General features: G+C 40.1%; 1 protein-coding gene across 6 annotated transcripts in view; it reads left to right on the forward strand.

Annotated features, from left to right (window-relative positions):
• SPAG17 (sperm associated antigen 17) overlaps nt 1–19,656 on the forward strand; it is a 91,816-nt gene extending 72,160 nt beyond the window's left edge. For 4 of the 6 annotated variants that reach the window (XM_063394273.1, XM_063394274.1, XM_063394272.1 and 1 more), the window contains 18 exons: nt 320–493; nt 1,290–1,408; nt 1,590–1,720; nt 3,288–3,415; nt 3,794–3,970; nt 5,635–5,748; nt 7,114–7,159; nt 8,780–8,867; nt 9,316–9,369; nt 10,739–10,841; nt 11,451–11,547; nt 12,395–12,490; nt 12,622–12,773; nt 13,243–13,409; nt 14,255–14,315; nt 15,422–15,566; nt 16,695–16,833; nt 19,490–19,656. In XM_063394273.1, the coding sequence (XP_063250343.1) occupies nt 320–493; nt 1,290–1,408; nt 1,590–1,720; nt 3,288–3,415; nt 3,794–3,970; nt 5,635–5,748; nt 7,114–7,159; nt 8,780–8,867; nt 9,316–9,369; nt 10,739–10,841; nt 11,451–11,547; nt 12,395–12,490; nt 12,622–12,773; nt 13,243–13,409; nt 14,255–14,315; nt 15,422–15,566; nt 16,695–16,828 (1,986 nt within the window). In that variant the 3' untranslated portion in view covers nt 16,829–16,833; nt 19,490–19,656. Of the gene's footprint in view, nt 1–319; nt 494–1,289; nt 1,409–1,589; nt 1,721–3,287; nt 3,416–3,793; nt 3,971–5,634; nt 5,749–7,113; nt 7,160–8,779; nt 8,868–9,315; nt 9,370–10,738; nt 10,842–11,450; nt 11,548–12,394; nt 12,491–12,621; nt 12,774–13,242; nt 13,410–14,254; nt 14,316–15,421; nt 15,567–16,660; nt 16,834–19,489 lie in introns of those variants that run through there. The other 2 variants (XR_010079965.1, XM_063394276.1) reach the window with 2 other exon arrangements.
• Nucleotides 19,657–22,156: the final 2,500 nt, after the last annotated feature.

A 22,156-nucleotide genomic window follows, 5' to 3' on the forward strand; every position in this document is an offset into this window, starting at 1 on the left:
CTATAGTCTTCAATAATCCTATTATTCCATCTCTTTCATAGTCAGTGTTTAGCCAATGTTTAGATACTTACTCACAAATGTAAAGTATATTTAAATCACAGTCTTAAATTTCCTGAAGTTAAATATTACAAAGACTCAGATCAGCCTACCTCTTGGACATCATCTTCCTTGTTTCTCTCCCTTTGATTCCCCTAAACTGGATGATTCATATTGAATGTCTAAAAGCTGTCCTCTTGATTTGTATCTGTTCTTCATTTTCAGAGTACTTTTAAAGTTTTCACCTTTGAGGACTGAATCTCTTCCCTTTTTGCTGTCATAGGTTTTACCCAGCAAGGGAGGCTTTCTTTTCTTTGATGAAGATTGTTCAGTAGTTTATAGCCATGAAGTTTATGATTTCATGAGCAAGGAAGAGAAACAAGCAGGGAGATACATTATGAAACACACTTCCAGCACTATTTGTGAGATGACCGATCCTGAAGGAAATACTTTCAAGGTAAAATATATGAAAGAAAATTAGTTTTTGCATTCTAATTTTATCTTATAAACTTCTCTAAAACTCAAATTGTAACATTTAATATTTAAAGTAGCCAGAATGAGGTCTCTGATATCTTGTTGACTAAGTGATGGATATCCTTTTTTTTTAATATTTATCCCTTTTTAGAGACTGAAACAGAACACATGGTGTACAGTTTACCTCACCCATAAAGTTCCCTTAATTAGCATGATTTGTACTATAGCAAAAAATCAGCTCTGCAAGTGAGGATTAAAAACTGGGTGTGTCAGATTCAGTTCATGGACTGTCTTTTGAATCATCCTTATTTAAACTGTATCTTGAAAAAGGCATTATTATTCCTATTTAGGTCGTTGTTAGTTATCTTGTTTGAATATGTCAATGTCACATTAGTTGATAAGCACATAGTATTCTCAAGAAGGCAAATACTGTGGAAGTGCACTCAGTAGGTATGCATCAATGTCTGTCTTGAGTAAACAGTTACCTGGCTTGACCAGTGAGTGAGTATCTTTGTTAACAGTCCTTGAGCATTTATTAAATATCAGCATGTGATATTAATATTTATGATTCAGTATGTCTTTCTAGAAATGTTTTGGTGGTTTTACTGTCTTTTCAGTTTTCCTCTTTATTTCTTTTTCCTCTGAGTTTCCAGTTGATCAGCATGAAATGTTTTTTTCTATCTCTTTCACTGGGCTAGGTTATTTTAAAGTTAAACCAGCAAGTCACTGTTTTAAAAGGATCTTTTAACTCAAGTAATTTCACATCATTTCTGCTGTAGGTCCTGGCTGATGGCAGCACAGATGTGTGCATTCCCAGCACCGGCTCTGATGGCAGGGAGGACAGCCCAGCAGCAGATGAGGTTAACAAACCCATCACCTATAATGAGCATGCCCCCAGGTAAACTGCATTGCACTCACAGGTTAACACTTTTGTTTCTCTACTACACAGCATTTGTACAGGGTTCATAACTTGGTGCTCCCTTTGGTCACTCACAATACTCTGTGCTTGCACATTTGATGCCATCACGTTGGAGTTCTGCTTTCTTGACACAGCCCCATGTCTGTGTTTGGCTGTGCAGGTTTTTCGTCATCTCTGCGGATGGTTCTGGAACGGAGCTCCTGCGAAAAAAGGATGTAAACAGGTTTTTGGCTGAGGCCTGCAGGGATCCTGCCACTGCAGTCTTGCAGGATCGTGTAGAAGAACAGCCAGGTAGAAAACTTTTCTTTTCTGACAGACTACTGATAAAAAGAATTGCGAAGTTTCAAAACTCTTATTTGGGCAGGAAATGTGTTTAGCCTTGGAAATAAGGGGCCACACTTCTAGAAGTGAAAGAAAGGAGTTTGGGGGAAAACTCTGGGAAGCAGAGAATTAACTGAAGGACGCTGTTAAGGGGTAAGTGAGCAAACAGATGGCATATCTCTGTCCACTCTCAGTCACACAAATAAAGGTGGTTACCAAATAAATATATTCTTTATGTTTATAATTTTAAAAATTGAATGTATCACAGTCTCCATTAATGGTGTAGCAGTGAGGACAGTGATGCCCTGATGTTGACCCTTAGCCTGTCTGCTGGAAAGGATACATATTAAAAAACTGAAAAAACATGACTGGAATAGCCAGCACTACATGATACCAAGCACCTTGTAGTAGCAATGCAAAAAGTTACATCCTGGAATTGTTGGTTGTCATTGTAAAGTTAGTTGGAGATGCTGTGTTTCTATAAAAGACACTGTGGTAACAGGTGGATGCTAACAAAAAAAAATCTATAAAAGAGAGGAAAGTATGGTTCCCCTGGATATGAGGGGATGATAAGGGAGGTTTGCTTCAAGCCATAAAATCCTAAGACATATTTCTCATAGGTTTATGTCATAAGCATATGATGTAAAACAGCTTTCACACTTACTACTCTTACAAGGTGTGGCACATTTTTAAATGTACTTCTGTTCACACAAATGACTGGTTCCCCATTGCAGAAATCAAATGAAATAATTCTGCCATGGGAAAAAGAAAAAAGAAGGGACATAGAGAGAGCAAGAAAAATGCAGAAGATGAAAAGATACATATCCCATCAAAATCCCAATCAAGCAAATTTACTTACAACCATCTATCATTTGTAATAGTAGCACATCTGATTTTCCAGACTTCCTGCTCCACCTTTCACAATACTGGCTCTATTTGCCCTGACAACAAGGCTTCACAATTTTATATCATTGTGACAAAGTACCTCAGTGGTGATTTCCATTTTGAAGGTCGCCTGTGGGGTAAATCATAGTAGATTAAGTAATTTTTGGGTTGGGCTGTAAAAAATATTTTGAAGAACATTAAAATTTATGCAAACAATACAAATAAATCATCTCTAATGGAATCCATCCGGTGATCAGAGTATGAAGTATAAAATACAGTGAAGAATTATGTGTGTGCTGAATATGTTGTACTACTTCTGAGATTAGTATTCAGTACACATGGGTCAATGCTCTGCTCTTCCTTGTTTGGGCTACTCCCCACACTATACAACTGAGCTGCTAACCAAGAATAAAAGCAAGTAGCATAAGCAGCTTATTGTTAAAAATGGGCTGAGTAATCTGGACTTGTACAACTATTCTATAATCAACTCAATGATCTGATACTATCTGTAGCCATGGATACATGGAGTTCTAGCTGTTAGTAATAAGATTTTTTGTAGATAGGTAAGTGGCTTTTTCTGTAGGTCTGAGACACTTGTCCATTAATTTTTTAAATTTGAACTGATTCTTAGCAAAATGTGTCTTTAACCCAGGTGTTTCAAGTATTACCACCCTCCGCCCTATGGCTGAAGCATCCCCCTGGGTGATGAAGAAAGAGCCAGAGAGTATTGTTCCTCCATGTCTTCAGTCAGAGGCTCAGAAAGAATCTTCTCCTCCTGAGGTATAATTGTTTCAAAACTCTTTCATTTTAAAGCAATAGATGTTGGTCTCTGTGGGGAAATGAAGCTCTGAACAATGTGAATGTCAAATTTGGTTTATTAAGCAGACAGAGCAAAGGGTAGGCTGTGTAAGGGAATGTATGGTCCCATTCTTTTACACTTAGTGAGGGGATATAGCAATTTTAAGGGGAGTTTATCTTACCAAATGAAGATGGTTTAGGATAGATAAATTGCTCCCAGGAATCTACTGGCTTTGTTGTCTAGGTTTGTGATTCCATAAGGAGAGAACATGCTTTTCATCTGAGACACATTGCCAGTAGCTGGATTTTTTGGTAATGTAAGTAGCCTCTTGCCCTTTTTGTTTGCTCCTCTCTGTTCAGGGGGAGATCACAGGTCAGCCTGAGACCAGAGGGTATGTTTGGAAGGGTCTCAGCATTGGAGCAGCACCCTCGCCAGGCCCTGTGCGAAAATGTCCCAAAAAACTGCAAATCCGCCAACTGTTCCAGTATAAGCCACTCTGTGATGAACTGAGAGAAAAACTGCAGCTTTCCCTCAAGGTATTTCAACCACTTTTATTCATTCTTCCAGTATGCAATAGAGAACAGACAAATAGACAAATTGAGTATGATAAATGTGTAGTATGTACCTGAGAAAAAGAATTCTACTACACTTGAAGAATAATTATTTCATATATAGACAGGTGCTGTGTTTTGCTGAAAAAGTTAAATTGTTTTACTTACCTCTTATGAAACCTAGTTTTCTGAGCAAATACATGAGATCCAGTCCAGTATATATCACAGACAGTACTCTAACAAATAATTTCCTTGCTGCCAATATTGATATCTGTTACTTTGCTTTTATTTTGCTTAGGGTTTGTTTTGCTTTCCAAAGTATTAAGAATTTAAATCCATAAAGCTGAACAAGAATTTCTAGCTCACCATAATTCTACAGTTAACTGGTCACTTGAGACACTCTCTGGTCATGGTTATATATTTGTTTTCATAAATCAGTGTAGAACATTGCCAGGTTCCAGTCTGAGTTTTGTTACTCTGTCAATGTCTAGGAAATAGCTGTGTAGCCTTCTGACAAAGTCTGTGGCCATCCCTCATTAGTGACTTCATAGCTGGGTACAAGCTAGACCTCCTGTGCCAGTGTTCTGAGATGGAATCCAGAAGTGAGCAGCTTTGCCCTTCTCAGTGTTGGTGTAAAGCATTCATTTATTTAATTCACATCGTGAAGATGCTCTTAGAAGATTTTCAAGTCAAAACCCCATTGTTACTTAAGAATTAGAGAAAAAAAATATGTGTCCTGCAATTTATTCATTTAACCTATTTTGATAATGGCATTACAGACTGAATTTGAAAGTTAACATTATATGAAATTTGTGACGCTAGTAGCATATTGTAGCCACTTATATAATTTATTTTTTTTCCCACATTACATTTCAAAGTAAACATGCTTGCAATAGAAAAACACTGACAGCTGTCCAGCCCAGACATGTCTGGGATATGTGAGTCCATCAGAATAAAACATTACCAGTTCTTCTGTCTATAAATGTATAACAATTATTCTTTCATTAGCATACTGATCTTTCAAAGGCAACACTATAGGAAAAGTTCCACACCAAAATGGCAAGGGAAGTCTCTCCATCACCCAGATCTATTGTTGATTTTTAGAGAAAGATAAATGCTGTTTGTTACACTGGGAAGGAAGAACTGCAATTATTAGCACTGAAAAAACAGTTGTAATAATTGCATTAATGTACAATGAAAATACTCTCATTGCTCAGAAATCAATATTTATTTAATTCTTTTTGCAGAACAAAGTATCTTAAATCTTTAGCCACACCTTCACTTTGTCAGAGCAAAATCAAGATCTAAAGAAAATATTATTCTTCCTTTCTCCATCTCCTATCAGATTAAAGAGATACAAAGAAGTGAAAAAGAACTGGCACTGGAAACAGATTGTTTCTGCAAACCTGTCTGTTAGTGAAGTTCTGTACTGCATGTAGCTTTCTGGCAGAGTGGTGTGTTTAAAACCCTTTTTTCCATCCAAATGATGGATGGAAACCCCGTGTGTTTAAAACCCTTTTTTCCATCCAAAGAAATGTGGGAAAATCAAAGTGTTCTTTTCTGTAGCAGTTGATATGATTATGTCAATGTAAATATCTATTTTAACCCTACATCTGCATCTTTCTTGTTCTTTGTCATTGTTTCACCAGGAATATATAGACAACATCTTAAAGCAGGAAAATGAGCTGGAAGAGATAGATGTGAAAGAACCAAGAACAGAAGAGGAAAAGGAGAGTGCTGCAAGTCTCCTTAAACTCATGAGAGTAAGAAAAAAATCAAAATTTTAACTACTTCTTTCAACAAAATCCTTGTATTGCATTGGAAGTGTGAGCCTTGAAACACATTCTGCATTAATAAACCAGCAAATGTCAGAGTAGCACAGTGCCAGCTCTGGTGTAGATTAATGGTAGAGCAGAGCCATGCTCAGCCTTCAGCTGGTCTGAATTCAGCTGGGCACTGCTGCCAGTAGGAGAAGCAATGCTCAAAACAGTTCAAGAGTTTGGCTCTTCTGAATGATATGTTCCCAAACACACAGACCAAAATTACTTTCCAGTAATTTGCTTTTTTAAGTATCCCCCAACATCAGGATGAAAATGTTTCCAGTCTGTTGTCATTGCACATGAGAGACTTTTATTTCAACCACAGCAACCTCCATAGTAAGAATTGAAACCTTGCTTTTGGGATAATACAAAAACAGTCTGGAGAAATATTGTTATTACTGCTAAGCAGCATTTTTTTAATATAATCTATAAATTTTCATGGGTTATTAGAGCACAAAAAGAAAAAGGAGAGGAATAGGTAATGGGAAAGGTGGGTAAATAGGAGAAGAGGACCACAGCTTTTCTGGAAAGGACAAAGAAATGATCTATCTGCATCTATCCTCAAGGTAAACATTTATTTATTTCAGTGAGACCCAGGTGCTGAAGCTCACATGCTGCACAGATCCAGTGAACTTGTCTGGTGACTAATTACTGTTGATTGTCCTGGCTACCTCTGCAGTTACAGATTTCACACTGGACAACTCTTTTGTGAGCAGCAGTCTCAGTGTGCACCTGCTGTGACCCAGGAATCAGTGTCACACTGCTCCCAAGTCTCCAATAGCTCTGTTACAACTGGACTGCCTGCGCACAGGAACTCTGATTTCCAGTTAACTGCATCAGAGACAGCACGAGAATAAAAGAAACACTTTAGAGCCTCTTAACCCTCATTCACTTTACTGTAAGCCAGCCACATGAGATCTCCTCAGTAACAAAGCCTGCAAATTGTTGAACACATTTCCCATTTGACTTGTTAGCAATATAAGTTTGATACAATACAAGTATATCTTGTTCAAAATTTTTGCAGAAGGAATTCGCTTAGTTGAGCTAATTAAAAGTAACTATATAAGATACAAAGCTATCTGTGAAGTGGGTCACCAAGAAGGAAACAAATACCTGTGCAGAACAGGGAAATTGTACTTCTTTTTTTCCCAGCTTATGTGTTCTAACACACTGAAATACCTGACAATGTGACTACAAGAATGGGGATAACAAGATAGCACTTGTTTACAATATAAATCCTTTGACCATGATGCTGTTGTAATGAATTTTATTTCTCACGTAGTCACAGTTATTCCTTCTTCATTGCAGTCCTTCCCTGACTGGGAGAAGTCAACTGAAAAGCTCAGTGATAGAGGTAATAAAAATTGAATATCTATGTTTTTAAAATCTAAAATATCATAATAAGTTTAAAACTATTGTAATATTTTTAAAGAGGGAATATAAAGGTGAAATCATCTATCTGCTATGTACATGCTTCTGTGTGATTCACACAGATGATTAGAACTTGTCAGCATCAATGATCCAGTACCTCTGAAAATAATTCCTGGATTTAGCCATGTGTATTTGACATTTTGACTCACATTTCCACATGTATGAGTTTTTCTAGGTATAAGAACTGTGACAATACTCAGCTACTTTTATGCAAGTAACAACTTTGCAGACAAGATTTTCAAAGCCATTAAGTAAATCCTGGTTATTTATTACACTTCATAACTAATCTCAAACCATCACATGTTGGGGTTACATTCACCTACCTAAGGGAAAAGATGGAACAATGTATCACAAATTTCTGTTAAAGTTTTCACAAGCTATTTATTAACATTTATTAATGTTTTCAATATGTACAAAGAAAAATTAATATGTCTGTTTCTTTATAAAAACTCATAAGCTTTTTTCTGTAGAAAAGCTCATTACATTCCATCCCATAGTGATGCTCATCTTTAAAGTGTTATTTTTCTGCCCTTTATGCCTTGTCAAGAGTATTTCTACTTGTCAATAAACCTCATACTGTGCAAACAGAAACTGCTGCAGCAAATGCTTGCTGAACAGTTTCCTTTTAATTGGCGTTTCAATTTTAATGTAATATTTCTAATGAAGAAGATAGTGGGAAAGAAAAGCTCTTTGAAATAGATAAAAATAGAAAAAGCTGAAAAATAAAATCATATTTTATGGTGAAAAAGCTGACAGGAAAAAAACCCCAAACATTTTGAAGTTTGAACTTAAGTAATTCCCAAAACACTAAGAGATACTGTCATAGTCTGTAGGATCATATCTCTCAAATACTCACATCTCCTAAATTTTGCCACAGAAAATTGTTTTCAGCCAAGGAAATTTCTTTGGACCCATGATTTAGCTTCAAGGTATAAAGTAAACAACACACTTTATAAAATATGTCAGAGGACAGGGCAACTCTTTAATAAAGCCCCAGAGCTGGTCACAATATTAAATGTGGAAAGACTGGCATTTCTCCATGATACATATTGAACTAGTAGTTTCTTCCATGAAAATGTTGATTATGGCTGCTTCACAGCCTCAATTAAGCACAAGCAAGCTTAAGCAAGTTAAATGTAATAAGGGTCTCTGAAAGCCCATGTTATTTTCTTCAGCTGTAGATAGAGACCTCAGAGCACTCCAGTTAGAAAGTGGCTGAATGTCAGCAACTTTTCCTATTCACAGGTATTTGTATCTTGAAAGAACGTAAGGATATGGCAGGAAATACGGGGTGGGAATGTGAACTTAATCTGCTTCTTGTCCTTTCAGTACTGAATTCAATTTCTTATCTGTTTATGTTCTGATCTTGATTTTGGAAAGAAGTTCTTTCTGCCTTTTCCCTCACAGTAACAAAGACTCCATTAGGTTTCCATAAAGTGGCAGAAAGGTGCATTAAAAATATGTCTTCTGACGTTTTTTTCTTCCTAACACCTAGCACTGCTTAGCAGAGCACACCCATTCAGTAATACCCTTCCCCTTGCAGCCCGTGTGAGTGAGCTGTATGAAAAGGCAGTGGCTCCTTCTGCCCGGGCTCACCCAAAGGCTGCACAAAGAGAGGAGCAGCAGCAGAGGTAGGACAGAGCAGCGAGGGCTGGTGCAAATGGAAATAACACAAAGGGGGAAGCCTTTGCCACAGGGGAGGCACTGTGCTTTACTGACTGCCATTAGGGACTGGGACCTGGATCTCTAGACACATATGGCAGTGTTTTACTATCTTGTCCTGTATTATTTTGTCCCTCTATGCCTCCCTTTCTTACCTGAAAGATAATGCAGATTTTGTTGGGAAAGGATTTTGGATGTTTCTTGGCTTTAGTGATCTAATAAAAATGCAGGTATGAGCAAACAATTCTGTGCAAACCATACAAGTCCGAGTCAGGAGTCACCTGAGGAGTTTGCATAACATACTCTCATAAAAGCATTTTCTTTCCAAGGTTATCTTGTAAATATTTTTGTATTTATAGAAGACTACTTGTTTTCTCATTCCCATTATTCTCTCTTTTTTTGTTCTGGGTGATTCAGTCTAGAAGGAGAAACACAAACATCCAAGTGGCAAAGCAAACTAGAACAGACCAGGTAATAATAATAGTAGGATCAAGTTCTTCTATGAGGCAGCTTAATCTACTTTTGTAAAGAATTTTGTTGATTTCACCAGGTCTTGGGTGATAGTCTAGTGGCTTGCCTGCAAATAATGGGTATTTTCTGCTCAACAGAAATGCTGAATAAATTGTTTGATTCTCTTTCTTAGTTTTTTTTTTTTGGTTTGTTTTTGGTTTTTTTCCCAAAAACCCAACAGCTGTTGGGTTTTGTTGGGGAGGGGAATTATTTACTGTTATCTTACAGTATGCAAAACAAAGCTGAAATCAGAAGCCCTGTTGTTTCATTTCTGGTTCTGCCATTAGTGTGGAAAACACTGTACATTAATATTTTCAAATGTTGATGCTTTAGGTTAAAATTCAGGTATTCCATAAATAAAAGCTGCTTTTTTCAAATAGAACTTCAGACACATGTCACATGGTGGTGCTTCAAAGCTTCTCTAGGCAAAATTGTCCCAGCTCTCTCAGCCTCTCCTCACCAGAAAGGTCTTCCAAACCCTTGATCATTTTTGTGGCCCTTTTGTGCCTCAGACAGCTCCAAAGTGGATGCAATGCTCCACATGAGGCTTTCCACATTGCTTCTTAATTATGTTCTGACTTGCATGAGATCAAAAAGCCTGTCAGAGTTTCAGAGTTATATTTTAATATATCATTTCACACTGTTTTGCATCCTATTTTAAAAATTACTTTAAATATATAAATCTGAGCAGCCAGCATCCAAGAACATCATGTGCAATTCTGGCTCTAAAACCAGTGTTAAAACTCTTAGTATGATCAGAAGTGGTAATTTCATAGCTGATGTTAGACCCTGCAAGTCAGTGAAACTCTAGTAGTGTAAAACTGGGCTAAATCAAGCTAAAACATGACTTATCTTTACTCTGGTGAGCCTTACCTTCAGAAGCCTGAACAGCTTCTTCTGTATCCAGAGAGCTGTCAAGTCTTTCTAGGATAAAATAAGGAAATTAGATGAGTTTTGTGTTCAAAATTTTTGCAATGCATCTGGAATGCCAATTCTTAGTTTGAAATGTTTGTTGGAAGGTGGGAAAGGCACCAGTGGCAGTCCCAGACAGGTTCCATGAGGTTTAGAGAAATGAAGCATGTTCTGAGGAGGAGCTCCTCATGGCAGGCAACTCACTGTCCATGTGCATTCTGATCAGTCAAGTCTCAATCCACCTCTAAGAAAACTGCCAGTTATGAGAATATTACTCCATGTGATGAACCAGGGAAAAAATGCCACTTACCTTTACCAATTCCATTTCTTAATGCATTATACTGAAAAGCAGGGTAAACTCGGTTGTAGTGCTTTTTTTCTTTCTTTTCCTTACCAACAATGTGAAAAACATCCCTAGGAAAGAACTGGATGAACAGAAGACTACGTTTGCAGCAATAAAAAACAGAATATTTGCTCCATATTTTGAATCTGAATTCAGCAAGGGCTTTTTCCAAGACGAGGTAATGTGGCCATAAACTGGATGAGCTTTGTTTAGACCAGCTAGTATCTCCCATACTCCTAAAGACAATTTTGGGTTTATATCTCAGCCTCTGTTTATCTCAACAAACCATTACAAAAGACAGCCGTGGCAGAATTAATACTGGAAATTGTATGCCCATGTAAAGGAAGCATATCTTGAAGATGGTATATGTTCACTGAGTACAAACTCTGTAAAATTCCTTTCATAAACTCTGGAGAGGATTCAGAGCAAAGCTCAACCTCAGATCTTTTTTACTTACCCCTCAAACCCCTCTCCCTGTTTATTAGAAAGAGAATAAATAAAACTAACATTCCTAATTAAGAGATGATCTTGGGGGCTTCCTACTGTAATCTCACCTGGTAAATGCTGTAAATGCCTAAAGCCTACTCAGAAATGTAGGTTGTAATCTCATGTAACTATTCTTATCCCTTTTATAGTCACCATTTAGGTTCTGCTTATTTGTTTCCTTTGCATTCCTTTTTTTACATTTTTTTCCTTTCTTTCTTTGCAGTGGGAGGAGGGTGTCTGCTGGCTGTTTTCCCTAGTGTTTAGTTGGGAAACCTAAGCCCTCTTTCTTCCTTTTCTCTAGTTTCCTGATTTGGAAGCAATGTACAAGGAACTTCCTCCACTTCAAAAAGAAGGAAGTTTGACTTGCCCTCTGTGGATGAAAAGAGAACCCAGTGGAGGTAATCAACTGTCTGGCACTGGTTTTGTATCTTCTTCAGGAGGAATAAGCCCTTGCAGGCATCACTGAATACAGAAGAACCATCAGCTTTGGATGCCAAGCTGAAGAACTGGCCTATGAATGAGGAGTGGATAGATGAAAAATGCTCAAGAAAAGCTTGAGTGGAATAAATAATAGTTAGGGGTGGATGAGCCAAGTTTAGAAAATATCTAGTATGACTGTAGGAAAAATAAGGGAGATTTCATTATGAAACTCAGTGGTAAGCAGGAACTGGTGCAAAAGCAATATGGAATAAGAAACATGCAGGCTGAGGATAGACTGGAGACTATAGGAGGAAAGGAGTGACTCCGTGACAGGAAGCAGTGAAAGAGGGAATCATTACCTTAGGCTTGAGCTTTACAGAACTGAGAGGAATACTTCAGTTCTGTTTAAATGCAGCCCCAACAAGTTACTGAAATCACAGAGTGAGATTGAAAGTCATACACATCAAAGATTCGTATCAGGAAAACAGTCCTTTCTGGGACTTTATCAGACTCCCACTACTTCCCATATTTCCTCATTTTCAATCACCATAAGACCTGTGCTGGATTGTCTTTTAGTCCTTTATGGTTTATAGTTTAGTTAGCCAGAGAACAAGAAATGACTAATCATACAACAGGCATTTTTGATACCTCTGTGGCCCTGTAGAGCAAAATGCCACATACGAAATTTTCCCAGCCTCTCATGGTTATGTAGACAGCTTAAATTAAAGTGCCAAAGACAATAAGGCTTTGTTTCACGTGTTTATGGAAATGATGGTGATCATAAGAAACGCCTGACTCAGTATTCCATCATTTTCCCTTGAGCAGCTGAATTTCTTGATTCCACAAGTGATTCATCATTTTCATCTGGCCTTGCGCTGCAGGATCCTTCCAAACAGGATGATGGTTCCAGCGGCACGACAGGTACACTGCCTTCCAAAATGTAGTTGCAGCAGCTTGGTATATCTTTTTTATAACTTTTGGCACAATATTTGCAATACAAATTTAAATCCACCTGTCACTTTTTCATGCTTTTGGGAATCTTTCCCTTCCAGATCTAGATGTGACAGCAAGAGCAGAAGAGATGCCCGTTCAACATAAAGTTCCAAGTCTGATGGTGGATGTTACAGGACAGACAAGAAAAGAGAAAGTAATATTACCATCATACCTTCAGGGAAAAAAACCAAACACCATACCAAACAAAAAGGTAAAAATAACATCTTTCTTGTCAATATTCATATCCTCTGAGTCATCTCTTTTCCATAAAACCTTCATCCTGGAGCAATACTGGAAGGTATTTTGAATCTGTTTACAGATTGCAACATGGCTGTTGCAATTTATTTATGTTTACTGGCAAGTCTAGAAGTACCTTTCCTCTCAACTGCTAGGAAAATCTCATTCTGCATCAGGCACCTACATGAAAGCTCTGTTTCCAAAAGAGCAGAGCTTCCCTCGTTTTCCCTGAGGCACTTCAATGGCTTAATACATCTGAAAACTCAAACCAGTATAAATTTTCAGGCAGTATTCAATGTGCTGCTTCAGTTTTTTACTCAGATTAGGATGTCTTTTTGTAATTCTTCAGGGTGAGTGGACAGAGGTCAAATATAAGTTAAGTAATTCTCTGCCTGACTTAATGGCCACCAACTTTCTCTTCGTCTCATATTTTGTTTGCACAGATAGAAGATCCGGCCTCAGGAAAGGTCAGCATATCTTCTGTTGCAACAAGACAGGATCTTACCAGCTTCCATCTCATCCCACCCAGGGTGACATTCGGAGTGCTAAAGGCAGGCTGCACCTATACAACCACAGTAGTCATGAAGAATGTTGGTGTGAACTTCTCAAGGTTAGTTTGAATTCTTAGTACCCTGGTTTTTATCTCTCCAAATAGATCCTGACAAAAATCAAGTACAGTTTCTGTGGAGCCACCACTCCAGAGAAAGCACAGGAATTCTGACAGCCACCTTATAGGTCTGCCAGAGCTTTCCATAAGATAGAGCCATATCCTAGGAATGCCTCTTCTACTGCCTTGCACCAGAAGGGCGTGCTGGTAAACTTGTTCAGGGAGGAATGAAATCCACAGGATCAGTTCCAGAGCGATGCTAAAGTAAAGGTCATATCTGATCTAATGATCCTTAAAAATCTGAACAGTAGGAAGCTGAATTCACAAAAGGACTGAATCTCAAATGTAAAACAATCAGTAAGAAACGAGGAAGCAAAATTTCTCCTTTAGTTGGTACCATTTAGTTAAAGATTATTTGCACAAAATTCATACCAGTATCATGCCTTCTTGCAATAAAATCATATCAAAGGACATTAAACAAAGATTGTTATGGATTTTGGGTCTGCAACACACAGGTGTTTGCCAAGAAGCTGTTTGAATGTGCAGGTTTAAAATGCTGCTGTTTCACATTCCGTTGTAAGGACCAAGCAGTGTCAACAAGCTCTTTGAAGGCTTACTCTAGCCCATTCATCTGCTCCTTTGGGGTTTTTTGTTAGAAACCTGAGCCTTGCAGAGAAGCCCAGGAATACTGCTGTAGTCCAACTTGTACATTACGATGGAAAGGATGAGCTAAGAAATTCTGCTGTCATTTAAAAAAGCAGAGGAAGAGCAGGCAGCCTGCTTCCTAGATGTGATTTCTCCTGTCTGAAACAGTTTCTGGCAAACTGATTCTCTTCTCTTTCTGACAGGTTTCGGGTGAAGCAGCCACCTCCACACACAGGACTGAGAGTGATGTACACACCAGGACCTGTAGGTTACACAGGAGAGCTTTTGGGGTTTTTTCTAGACTCAGCTGGCCCTCAGTCTAGCTAGGCCACCTTCTGGGACAACAGCTGTCAGGGAATAGAGCTGCCAGGGTAAACAGTTTTGTTTAAAGTTACTTGAAGCGATGCTGTCTTCCACTGTCCCTCTGCCACCTTCAGCTAAGCACCCCATGCACTGCAGCCTCAGCCTGTGCCAGAATGCAGAGGGATAAAAATGTTCAGTGGAAAGCAGCAGGTCAAGCAGTGAGGTTATAGAGAGCTTTTTCAAAGCTAACAGGATTGTTCTACCCCTCTGAGTTTTCCCTTCTGCTTAGAATGTTTGTTATATCTGCTCTGTCTTATGCCTAGACTTAACTTCCTGTCCTGATACCTTCAGGATTTGAACCTAGTAAACTATTGCCTCAATCCTTTCCTCTTCTGCTTCCAGCTGTTCTCCACCCTAAGTTTTTTATCTAGCAAAGCACCATAGTACATTAAATCATCCCATTAAATAGGAAGCTTTCGTGCTTTCTGCCTTTGTTCAGTCTCTCTTTTCACCTGTTATGTCTGACTAAAGTGCTGGCCACTGTCTGCACAGCATCCATGTAATACCAGGCAATATCTTGCCAATGCATGGAATCAAGATGCAATGACTTGTGCAGAGAGGCACTGCCAGAATGCAAATCAAACCTCCTAGTCCAGAGCCTTAGCCACAACTCAGTACTTAAAATCATAGAATAGTGTGGGTTGGAAGGGATCTTTAAAGGCCTCAGTTGAGAGAGAAGGATGGTGTGGGGGACTGTGTCAAAGGCCATGCAGAAATCCATCTAGATGGCTAGAATCATTTCCATTCTCTTGTTTCCTCCTCACATCTGCCCTTTTTGTACCTCCCTACCTTTATGTCCTTTTTAGAACAGAATAGAATATCTTATTTCATTTGGAAATAGTCCAACTGCCTGACCACTTCAAAAGTTAAAGCATAGTTAAGGACACTGTCCAAATGCCTCTAACACTGACAGGCTTGGGGCATCAACCACCAGCTCCAAGGACTGCTGGAGGGGACCATGTATGAAACTTGTACCTTACCTGTGAGTCATTCTCTGTCTCTCCTAGGTGGCAGCAGGCCTGCAGGTTGAACTGGAGATAGAGATCTTTGCCATGCTGATTGGAAAGGAGAACACTAGTGGCCTTGAAGAAGTTTCCCATGATATTGAAATATTGACAGAAACTGAAACTCTTCTCCTGCCTGTGAAAGCAAATATCCTTTGTTGTCCTATTTCTCACACACGCCTCATAGCATCGACCCTGGGGATCATCTCCTGTTGGGAGCCTCAAGCATTGTTTCCATTGCAGGCTATTGCAGTAGCAAGCCTTACTGTCCTTCTCAGAAATACACAAGTGGCTGTTTTCAAAAGCACAACAAATGAACAACTTAGGATTCTGATGCCAAATGCATTTTACATCAGAATAACGTGGTGTGAGAAGTGGGGAAAGAAAGAACAGCAGAAAGATGTTGCTTTTAAAAAATAAATGAACACAATAAGAACTCTTTCCCACCACCCCTCATAAAAATATGTTATTACATTTTTGAGATTGTGGTAGAACCTGGTGGCACAACCTCTTGACCAACAAAATGAGGTATCATCCTGACACTACACAGGCAAATGGGACAATCCTGCAGCAGCAAAGATGCAAGCACAGAGGTGCACGAATGCTGTCAGAAATGACCCTCTGTGGGTTCAGTGGGCTTTTCAGTTGTTTGACAACAGCAGTACAGTAAAAGAAAAGAGCCAAGTCAACAGCTATTATTTCTATTTCCCCTGTGCTCCAGGTGAAGTTCTGTTTGACATTTAATCAAATTTACACTTAGAAGTCTGGGAGAAAGGGTCCTCTGGAAACTTTTAAAATAGCAAGGCAAGCTACAGCCAAATATGCTAGAAACTTCATTCACAGTAAGGACTACCCTTACCAAAGAAAGAACTTCAGGATACTCTGAGCCTGACCAGAATAATAGCTAACAGCAACACCTCTGAGGCTTTATATGCTCTGGATGTGATGTTGAAACTCCACAGATTTACTTTGCATTGACCCAAAGACACCTTTCATGCCTATAATTGCAGAGCTGAACTAGACAGGACTAGTGGCATAGCAGCAAAACCAGCTGCTGTTCTGTTCCCACTCACTCAGACACAGTTGCAGACCAGCCTCCAAAATGTGTGCCCTTCCCCCCATATTTTACATGTTCCTTTAATCTTTGAGCTTAGGGCCCTAGTCCAGATTCAAGATGTTTCACACCCTTACTTCCAGAATTCATTCCCACCTCCACATGTTATTTTACTTAAAGAAATGTACCCAAATGGTCAAGATCCTTAACACGGAATTCCACCTGTGTTATCCAGTGCCATTTATGAGCGCCGCCCAGAAGGATACCCCCAGGGAGGGATGGCAGCAGCAGTCCAGGAAGTTCCTACAAGCCCCAAGCCACGGTTACGGATCACACTCCCACGAAAGCCTTTGTAGTTAGTGTAAGTACTGGATGCAGTGACACCAGCTGCAAATTAAAGTACAGTTGTTTTGCCCACTCTTCACTTCATCAGCAGCATCCTGAACAAAGCTGACCTATCTCACTGATCTGGTAACTGTGACAACAGAAGGGAAACACTGGATGGCATTGACCAAAGCACTCACTACAAGGGAACTGCAGGTTATTACGACTGCTCAGCCCGGTGGAGGCACTCACACCAGAGCCTCTTCAGTCCTGTCCCAAATCCTTCTCTTACCATCTCCACATTAAACAAATCCTTGAGCCTCTTGGCACCTGGATTTACTACAATTAAGCCCTAATAAATCAGCCTCTCTAAAACCTTTCACTTTCTAAAACCGTATCTTACTGGTGACCCGTTGACACTGACAGCAAGTCTAATAAGGGACGGAGTCTTACAGATAGGGCAGCCTCAATGTGACAAGTTCAAATACACACAACCCTCTGCACACACTCATACTGCACATTTCTGTAGCCTTACAGAATCCATATGTAGAAGCCTATATGAAGAATCACAGAATATCCTGAGTTGGAAGGGACTCACAAGGATCAGTCCCAACTCCTGGCCCTGCAGAGGACATCCTGAGAATCACGCCATGTGTCTGACAGCATTGTCCAAACACTCCTTCAACTCTGTCAGGCTTGGTGCTGTGGCCACTTCCCTGGGGAGCCTGTTCAGTGCCCAGCCACCCTCTGGGTGAAGAACCTTTTCCTGATATCCTAACTCTTCCCTGACACAACTTCAGGCCATTGCTCTGAGTCCTGTCAGTGGTCAACAGAGAGATCAGTGTCTGCCCCTCCTCTTCCCCATGAGGATGTTGAAGGCTGCAATGAGGTCTCCCCTTGGTCTCCTCCAGGCTGAACAGACCAAGTGACCTCAGCCACTCCTCACAAGGCTTCCTCCCCAAGGCCCTTCACCATCTTTGTAGCCCTCCTCTGCATGTTTTCTAAGACTGTCTTAGAATGGTTAAGTCTTCCCTGACAAGAAGAAAGCCTTATTGGGAATTTCTCACAAACCACCAGTCAACATGTTTAACATTAAGCTGGTGTTCCACTCACCCCCATGAGCTCAGGCACTCTACAGTGCAATTGATGATGACAGTTCATAAACAGGAACACTAAGGATGTCTCTCCTCAGCTGAACAGTCCCTGTTGGCTTCATATGTGTAACACTGACATCATCTTTTTCTTTCAACTAAAACATCTGTAAGCCTGCCATGTTATCTAACCAATCAGGAAAAAAAAATCCAGCTGCATCTCATTTCTTCCCCTCTGGAGAAAAAGTGACCACATCAGTCAGTTCTCAAAAGCTTCACAGACATGTACCTCTGACTGCTGCATCTGCTCTAGGACTGCCCAGAGCAGATTTTTTTTCCTGTTTAAATATCTTCTTGCCTTTTCTAGTGTGGAATTTTACCCCCAGAGTAACACACAATTATAGTCTAGAAAAACAACTGGTTTAATGCCTTCCACCTTAGGGATTTACAGCCTGGAGCTCATCATGAAGGCAGTTTAGACTATAAACTTCTCTCACTTTATGTTGAAACATGAAGAGAAATGGAAGAGAAATACCCAGTCAGTTCACAGTGTAGTCAGACACCCCCAGTCCCAAGAGAAATTCTGATCAGGGTCACCTTCCATGACAAGCACAAAGGGACAGAAGTAAACTACACAGTATTCTCCTCCCACATGTCTAATCCAGCTGATCATAGTTGCTGTCACCACAGCCAACCCTCCCTTCTCTTCTGACAGTGTCCTTTTGTGAACTGACTGAGAATTCCTATCCTAAGATGGCTGCAGCTACCCCATGCTACCCAAACAACTGTACCTAATGCCTCTTTGAACACTCCTCTGCTCAAAGTCTCGTGGACTCAAAACCATATCCATCTCAGACATGTCAAGGAACTCTGGATTGGTTGGTTTAGTCTCACAAAACATGGAACACCAGCACTCCGAGGTTAAATCCTGTAATTGGTTAAATAGTCTTGTTCAGCCATCCAGAACAGAAACACAAGCAGTCAAGTCACTACAGAGGCACCCTAAGAACCTTCTACATTTCTATCACCTTTCCCAGGTGGTTACCAGCAGAGCCAGTGATTCTCTCTACTGAGACCTAGAAACTTCCCTGCAATATTAAACTTGATCACAAATTTGCCACACCTCCTAGCAGAGACCAACAAGCAAAAATCACTGATCAAGCATCACCTAACCAAACTTAGTCCTATCTCATCATATTTCCTTAGTTATTTCACATGAATATTTAAAACACTTCAAAAATATTCCCTTAACATACTCAGAATTAAATACCACACAGGAAGCTGCCCACGAAAGTCTCCACTATTCCTAAGCAGACTGTCCATCCTGCATGTGTGGTTATGATTTTTATGCCGTTCAATTTGTGCAATAAAAGCAAACCCCTAATCTAGTTGAAGGCCATGTAAGAACTCTGTCTCACGTTGTTGTTCCCTTCCAAGAGCAAAAGGCAGTCTGTAGGAATCATTGCCTCACACAACACTTGCAAAGAATACGGACATAATTACTGAGTTTGGTTTTAACAACTGTACAAAGGTGAAGCTGGGATTTCTTCTTGTTTTTTCTTCTTTCCATTCATGGTAATTTTCTGTCCTCTTCCACTACAGGTTGCAGTCCTAGAAGATGAACATGAGGATCAGCAACACTGAAATACCTACATTTTAGTCCAATCTTATGGAAACATACAATGTAATTTTTTCATTCATTTTACCAGAATAAATGAGAATAAATATTTTACCTTTTCCCTGTTACTGGGAAAGGTGGTCCAAAAGTTGCACAATCTCCTGACATGGCTGTGTGAAATGCAAACAGTGAAAAGATTGCTGTATTTCAACCCTACTACAGAGCAGTGCTGCATGGTTCCCACCAAGTTTGCTTTTAAAAGGGGTTAGGTTTCTGATAACCTGTGCTGAGGCACCTGAAATCTTTTTCAAGTACTGGGAATGCACCATGTTTCAACACAGTCAACAGTGATCCCTAAGGAGCTGCTGACCTGCTCTGGTCTTCTAGTTCCTAAGTTTCTGTTTAATTTCACAATCATAGGCTTAACTTTCTGTGTGCTCCCTTACCTTTAATAAGCTGCAAATACCAGATGGGGGTTGCAAGTACACAAAGTTATACCTGACAAGAGAGGGATTCTTGTACCCTCTTGTTCAGTCACACATGAGCACCTTCAAATGTTCATCTGCTCATCTCTCTTCATAGTGGAAGACTGAGCCACTTGGAGATGGGCTTTTCCCCACTCCTTGTTCCCACCTGCACAGTAATGACTAAAAGAAAGACCACAGGCTCTTTTTGAGCCACCATATTTGTGTGTCCAAGTGCAGCTCTGCTTCCTGTTTATGAATTCATTTCTCACAAGGTCATTTCATGTGCTTCACCCTTTTTCCAAAATGTGACATGCTGAGAGAGAGATGGGGAATTTTCCTTGATACATGCAGATGACTTGTTCTCTCAACACTTCACAGTGACTGAGAATCCCATGATTGGGCAGTAACAGCAGCTTTCACCAGTGTGAAATATGAATGCCAGTTCTGAACCCTCACATCCACACTGTTAGGTAAGATACATCTTCTAACAATCCATATTTAAGCTTACCCTATACTTGAAAGTGCTTTCCTGCTCGGGTTTGTAAGTCCAGGGAATTTCAGCCAAGAAAGAGCAAACTGATGTCCCAAGGAGATTAAAATTCCAATCAGAGGGCTGCTGGCACAGGACAGACCTCCTCCATTTAAAGCATATGCTGGGCACTGTCAGTAGCCACCCAAGTCCTGCATTAGAACAGACCCGTCACAAGTGACACAAATCTGAGAACCAGAGGGAAACTTCATGAGGGCAGCCTGTGTCAGCAGCTAGGGAGGGAGAACAACTTTCCAACACCTAAAAGAGTTTTTCTCCAAGGATTCTCCCCTAAGAGTAGTGACAGCAAACAGACAAAGTGAAGGAATTCCACCTCTTCCAACTTAGATCACAGGATACCTGTTGTATAAAATCACTCTGCATCACAAGATACTCTTCTGTATCACCATTTATATCATTCTCACCAGTCCCTGAGTTCATGTGCCCGTGGCCATGTTTTCTTCATCCAGGCCTCCCAGGGGATCATCAAACAGCAGCTCATCACACAGCATCCATAACTTCCATCTCCCTGTCATTAAGGTACACAGAGGCACAGTCAGCCTTCCCTTTTTGGCACCTGGTTTTGGCATCTCTCTCCTCGGTCACCTCAGCTGACAGGGCACTGTGGTGTCAAAAGCCACCTCTTCATTGGTAACACTTGTTTTTCCAGTGGGTTGGCCCCTTTCACCAGCAGATAATGTGGATAACAGATGTCAACCGACTTTATCAACAAAATGTATCATCCTACAGTGCCTCCTCTTCCTCCTAGTAATCCCTCTTATGAGGGTCTATTTTGGGAGTAGTAAAGGAAAAGAACAGAAAAAAATTAAATAAAACAACATAATTCAGTATAGAGACATGTTTGAGTGCAGCTGTTTGATAACAAGCTTCATCCATGTCTGAACAAATATAAAATTATAGGGGCACCTGGAAACAACTGGCAGAGCTGTAATGGGAAGTCCCCATTCCTATAGAGTCTGAAACCCACCTGGAAATGGAGCACAACGTGCTCCTGTGAATTACCCAGACCCAGAAGAGGCAAGTGAACAATCACCCTCTGACAAAGTCACTTACGAACAGCAGAGGTGTGGTTGTCACCCTGAGGAGCTGCCTAGAGAATGACCAGCTGAACTGCTGGCCTTTTGCTAGTAATAGACAACCTAAGTCAAAGACAGCAGCCACGGCTGGGATGCAACTAAAAATCTGTATAAAGTTCAAGTGAGAAGTTCAGCTTTGAGTACCTAAGTCAGATGTGTGAGCCCAACAATCAGCAAATATCTGGAAGCAGCCCCCACCACATTCCCCAAACCAGTGACTACTGGTGGAAAAACACAGCCTGTGCTATAAATTAGTAACAACAGCAGCAGACTTGTTCACTTCATTCTGCCCCACTGACCCCATGTGAAAATAAATCATTTTATGTCATACAGCACAACATTGCAACAAATCGGTGCATTTTCTAAATCCTGGAGCATGTACAAGGCAAACAATCCAGGCTTCTCATGCTTGGCCTGCCAGCTCTCCAGAAAAACACAATCTGGGATGGCAGCCCTTTCATTTGCTCCCACTGATTTTATTCTCTGTAAAAAATCCTTTGAAGATTGACACACAGGCCAAGGCAACTGAGGATCTACAAAAATACCAGGACAAAACAC

The sequence above is a fragment of the Prinia subflava genome, chromosome 3 (assembly GCF_021018805.1).
Source record: "Prinia subflava isolate CZ2003 ecotype Zambia chromosome 3, Cam_Psub_1.2, whole genome shotgun sequence".
Lineage (NCBI taxonomy): Eukaryota > Metazoa > Chordata > Aves > Passeriformes > Cisticolidae > Prinia > Prinia subflava.